At 42.5% G+C, this 6,000-nt stretch overlaps 1 protein-coding gene across 1 annotated transcript in view; it reads left to right on the top strand.

The window, feature by feature from the left end:
- Nucleotides 1–3,533: 3,533 nt before the first annotated feature.
- vwa1 (von Willebrand factor A domain containing 1) overlaps nucleotides 3,534–6,000 on the top strand; it is a 46,985-nt gene continuing 44,518 nt past the window's right edge. Inside the window, exon 1 of the mRNA XM_002938850.4 lies at nucleotides 3,534–4,069. Coding sequence (XP_002938896.1) covers nucleotides 3,997–4,069 — 73 coding nt within the window. The 5' untranslated portion in view covers nucleotides 3,534–3,996. The remainder of the gene's footprint in view (nucleotides 4,070–6,000) is intronic.

The raw sequence follows: 6,000 nt of genomic DNA, 5'->3' as shown, positions 1-6,000 counted from the left end.
CACACAAAGGATCCTAGAAGTGTAAAATTTCACACATAAATTATAAAAAGAAACACAAAGCTTTGCAAAAGAAATGTATCACAAAAGAAATCACAATCACAAAGCACCATCAGACACATGTGTAGGTCCAGATCTTGCTGTTTAATTGAGTTTAACAAAATGGGTTCTACTAAGCTAAAACCAGAACATGGCGTATCCAAGCATATTCATCCATATCCATTAGCCATTCAGTAAAAGGATTCTACTCCAGCCAAGAAATATAGATATTGTACACATTTGTTTTATGCCTGACTCATGGTGGCTGATCTAATGAAACTATATGTGGGTTATCTCTCTACTGTTCAGGCCATGATATACAGTACCTGTAGGTCATGATCCAGGGTTGGACTGGGCCGCCTAGACACTGGGAAAAAAAGGTCACTGCCCTGGTGGCTCTGACTCTTAAAACAATGTAACCCAAGACAGCAGATTGAAGACCTATCTTGCTGTAGGAGCCTGGCACTTGCAACGTTGCTTACATGCAAATGCTGCTTTCAATAGCAATTACATTTACAAATGACTAATAATATTTTAGGGGTTGACATATCCTTTAAATTGCAATTTCCTGATAGCCTAGGGATTACCAGATGTGAGTGTTACCTCTTATGAATACATGTTGGGCAGCGGGGAGTTGTTAAAAGCTCACTTTCATATTCCCCAAGTGGAACACAGTAGACTGCATAGGAAAGTTCAGGAATTTTGCATTTCAGAGCCTTGATACAAAGCAATTGTCCTAAAACGTTTTCTACTGCATCCAACTGTGGGTTTTGTTGGCAGAGGTGGGCTTTGTGATGATCACACAGGGAATTCTCAGCACAGCAACTTGTAAGAACGTTTACTAGTGAATATCCCTGGGATAAAACAGAGAACATTTCACAGTATGGGAAACCAAGAACAAAATGGTGGAAGGAAGAGAAAACAGAAAAACAACAGAGCGCAGTAATACAACTACATAAAATAATTGAAACCACATTAACAAAATGCATTATATATAGTGTAGCACACAAAGTTTAAACACAAATGCCGTTGCAGCAGCTCTCAGTATGTCATGAGTGGCAACTTTATACCTCTAGGAAAGTTCTTTGGTTTAGGATTCTTCTCTACATTCGGGAAGGGTTCTGCTGTATATGGCAGCACAAAACAAACGGAATGTTATGGGTCCTTAAAAACATCTGCTTCACGGGGTCTTTGTGTTTCAAACTTTGCAAAAATGCAGACAAATTCTTATTTCTCTTGTTCTCATGAGGACATCTTCACACTTTTTCCCAGTTTAGTTGGCCTTTGATGGATGATGTAGATGGATTCCTTGTAGTAAGGGGGCAGAGCCCTATGATGCAACTGTTCATGCTTAACTCAGGACAGATGTGGAATACAACCTACTTGTGTGTAGAAATTTAGTAGAATCACAGCAAAACTAACTGAAACTACGAATGTACTGGTAAAGTCACAAGTATATTATTTTAATGCACAGTTAATAACATCTAGTAAAACTGTTAACTACAAGAGGAGCTCAATGAAAAAGGCAACAGTAGAACCTTGATTTTACCCAGTGGGGCAACTCTCAAGGCAACTTGGGCGACTGCAGGACGCGTATGGCATCCCACCGGCGATTTACATTCTAGCCGGTGGGATGGCATTGAAGGGAGATTAGTCGCCCGGGACATCGAAGATTTGTCGCTGGGCGACTAATCTCCCTGTGTACCCCTGCCCTTACCCTCCCACATAATTATACAATCAAAATGCTGCTCATCATAGAGCCCATCATCAGTGAAATTTGTGTACCTACCTTGGTGAGAAAGACCATACTTTAGGACAGGGAAGCCATCATAAACTTTGGGGACCTGTACAGGTAATTTGTCTAAGACCCCCATGAACACATGTTGTACCAACAAAACCAACTAGTGGATAGGTAGGATTTGCTGGACCAGAAGGTTCCCTGTCTCCAAAGCTGCTGATTGAAAGAATCGGGAGCTGTCCACTCTTACTCAGAGCCTTGGAAAGCAGAATATCTGGCTGGTCCTAGTGATGTTTTTGGGACAATTCAGCACATTTATTATTTATACAGTATATATCCGTAATGTATAATGCAATGGCAAATACTTTCTCTTAAATATAAAAGGCTTCATTGCACAAGTGCAGTTGCCAAGCTCAACCAATCAGGTCTTTGCTTTCATTGTCCAGCTTATAGTAGATAGGTGCTTAGTTGCTATTGCCAATTTGCAAGTTAGTGTTCATAAATTGAACCATAGCTGAGAGAGAGAGTCACAGTGTAACGTGTCCTATTGGTCAACAGCTGAGGTATTGGAAGGAATTTCATCCAAGCTCCCCTATCTATTAGCAAAGGAAAGTAAACAAATTCAGAAAAAATATTTGTAATGTGAAAATGCATGCCTTTGCACCAAATTTCATTATATTTTGTCCAATAGCTCCTACAAACGGGCATTTTTTTTGTGTGTGTTTGAGACACAGGTTTGAGCGCACCTAAAGCGAAGGCTAATGTCAGACGAGGCATCTGGCGTATATTTTCTGCAAGCGGAAAAACGCTTGCCGAAAATACCTGTGCCTGCACCCGAATGAATGAGATGCGCTCAGGTGTAGGCACATGTAGCCGATATCCGCATAAAAACACAAGATAATGCAAAGTCTATCGTTTTTAGGCATATTTCGGCTACATGTGCCTGCACCCGAGCGTATCTAATTGATTCTGGTGCAGGCACAAGTAGGAGCGTATGGCGCTATATTCGGCAAGCATTTTTCCGCTTGCCGAAAATATATGCCATACGCCTAGTGTGGCATTCGCCTTACTGATTCTATTATATTCTGCCTGGTTGTACTCATGAGCTTTTATACTTGCGTTGTATTTGCATTTCATTGCATTATTTTAGATGCATCATGCTGCATTTTCTAGTGCTTAAAGCATGTTCAAGATACAATAGAATAGTATAGAACCAATAAAAATACATTTAAAAAAATCCATATAAACACAGTATATGTTTTTACTATAAATGCACCAAATCCATGTGTCTGTCTGAACCTAATCTGAATCTCTAAAATCAGGTGACTTTTTTATAAACACGGAAGTGTTCGGGGTTTGGCCGAATCCCAAAATAGTGGATTTGGTGCATACCTATTTTTTACACACTCAGTGTGCATGTGTAAATGCATTAAAAAACACCTGTAAGTAAGAACATTTTCAGCTAAATAATAAGCAGGTCAGAAGTCATTGCCACTGCACCGCATTACATATCTTTGCATGTTAATAAATACGGTATACATTTTAATATACAGTATAATGCTAGAAATGCACATTTTTTAATGTTTTGTCTGTTTAATATTTGACACATAATAGGGCAAAATACAGCAAGGAGGCTCTCCCATTCTTGCCAGAGCTTCTGACACTGTACAGCTGGCTCAGTGTGAAATGAAAATGTGCCGCAGGATAAGACTTGTGAGTCCTTTCCCAGATAGTGAGAAGAGTGCAGTAGGACCTGGTGGAATCTTTCCTTTCCTACAGAGGGAGTGTATTAATAAGTGTGCAGAAGTTTTTGTTTCTTTTCGCTCATTCTGCTCTTTAGAACACGTGCACAGACAGAGCACAGATCCAGGGCACAACTTTTTGTGTCACATCAGAAAGGCATCGGTGCCAGGGCTGCTCTGCCCAGTGCCCAGAAGGAGTAAACACATTCCTGCCCTCACATGGTTAAACCTTCAAGGAAGGGAACTTTACTGCAGAACTGGGTGTTGCTGGCTCTTGGCAGGGCAGCTGTACTGGAGCTGGTGTCAGGCTGGAATACAAGAAGAATTAAGGCTGTCTGATTAATGCCCCCAAAGGATCACTGAGTAGGATGCAGGGGAAGAGTCCCTTATTGCTGCATATGCACCCTAGGAGTTAGTATGCCTGTGCTGGACAAGTTTGGGCACCAGAGATAAAGTTACTCTGCCTGCACTGTCTCTGCTATGATTGTCTGTCTAGTACTTTATCTGCACTCCCTCTTCCTGGCTGCTGTAACCCAGACCATACCTGATGCAGGTAAGTCAAATATAATTATCACTTATTCTTAAATAAACTACCTTTTTAACACATTCTTCCTATTCTGATCGGCATGGTCAGTAAATGTGAGTGTGCTTTCTACCTACTACCCAGCTCAAAAGCAGAGAAAGAGGCTGGAGACAATGTGAAACATGAGCTTGGCAAATATTTTCAGGAGATCGAAGCACAAAAGATGAATAAAGCTGAGTATCGATAGCTTCCCATGAAAACAATAATATACAGTACCTTTCTCCCAGTCTTCCTGAAACCTTTCTTAATTCTTTGGGGAGTAAAAAGTACTTACTTTTTACTGCTTTTTATTAAATGCATTTTGTGGCTGGGTTAGTGAAAGGACCTGAAGTTTTAAAGCCAGAACTTCCCGTGTGGCAGTGTTCAATTTATTTATTATAACTCTACATTGTGCCTGTTTTGGTGCAAAATCTGTGCCAGTTCAGGTGACTCCTAAAGGCACTGTACTCTTAAAGGGGTTGAGGAAAATTTGAGATCCAGCGCCTTTCTGATCATTTGCTAGTAGGCAGTTATTTAAATGTAGCAGCAGCACAAGAGTTTAGGTGCTACAGCAATACATTCCATTACTTTCAAAATAAAACTGTCCATGTTCAGGAACTCGAACTTCACATACAGAACACCCAGAACGCTCTTTAAGGGGTACCAAAGCACTGTAGGGCATGCCAGTTGTTTCTAATTTTTATGCATAAACCCCACTACATTGCACAAATTCAGTTACCCATAATAACCAATTAGCAGACTAACCAAACTGAGTTGTTGCGACTTGTGTTAGTATACCTTTTGATAAGGAATAAGTTTCCAGTGTCTGCATGTAGCAGGTGCAGCAACGAGAAATGGTGTCTATAATAACAGTGGGATAATACCCTCTGGGACTGTGGGATAGCAGGTATAGTAGGGAGAGATGGTGCCTATAGTAGCAGTGGGATAATAGCCTCTGGGAAGGGACTGGCTGTGGGATAGCAGGTATAGTAGGGAGAGATGGTGCCTATAGTAGCAGTGGGATAATAGCCTCTGGGAAGAGACTGTGGCTGTGGGATAGCAGGTATAGTAGGGAGAGATGGTGCCTATAGTAGCAGTGGGATAATAGCCTCTGGGAAGGGACTGTGGCTGTGGGATAGCAGGTATAGTAGGGAGAGATGGTGCCTATAGTAGCAGTGGGGGGATAATAGCCTCTGGGAAGGGACTGGGGCTGTGGGATAGCAGGTATAGTAGGGAGAGATGGTGCCTATAGTAGCAGTGGGATAATAGCCTCTGGGAAGGGACTGGGGATGTGGGATAGTAGGTATAGTAGGGAGAGATGGTGCCTATAGTAGCAGTGGGATAATAGCCTCTGGGAAGGGACTGTGGCTGTGGGATAGCAGGTATAGTAGGGAGAGATGGTGCCTATAGTAGCAGTGGGGGGATAATAGCCTCTGGGAAGGGACTGGGGCTGTGGGATAGCAGGTATAGTAGGGAGAGATGGTGCCTATAGTAGCAGTGGGGGGATAATAGCCTCTGGGAAGGGACTGTGGCTGTGGGATAGCAGGTATAGTAGGAGAGATGGTGCCTATAGTAGCAGTGGGATAATAGCCTCTGGGAAGGGACTGTGGCTATGGGATAGCAGGTATAGTAGGGAGAGATGGTGCCTATAGTATCAGTGGGGGGATAATAGCCTCTGGGAAGGGACTGTGGCTGTGGGATAGCAGGTATAGTAGGAGAGATGGTGCCTATAGTAGCAGTGGGGGGATAATAGCCTCTGGGAAGGGACTGTGGCTGTGAGATAGCAGGTATAGTAGGGAGAGATGGTACCTATAGTAGCAGTGGGATAATAGCCTCTGGGAAGGGACTGTGGCTGTGAGATAGCAGGTATAGTAGGGAGAGATGGTGCCTATAGTAGCAGTGGGGGGATAATAGCCTCTGGG

This window comes from Xenopus tropicalis, chromosome 7 (genome assembly GCF_000004195.4).
Source record: "Xenopus tropicalis strain Nigerian chromosome 7, UCB_Xtro_10.0, whole genome shotgun sequence".
NCBI classification, from domain to species: Eukaryota; Metazoa; Chordata; class Amphibia; order Anura; family Pipidae; genus Xenopus; species Xenopus tropicalis.
This window is presented reverse-complemented; position numbering and strand designations above follow the sequence as displayed.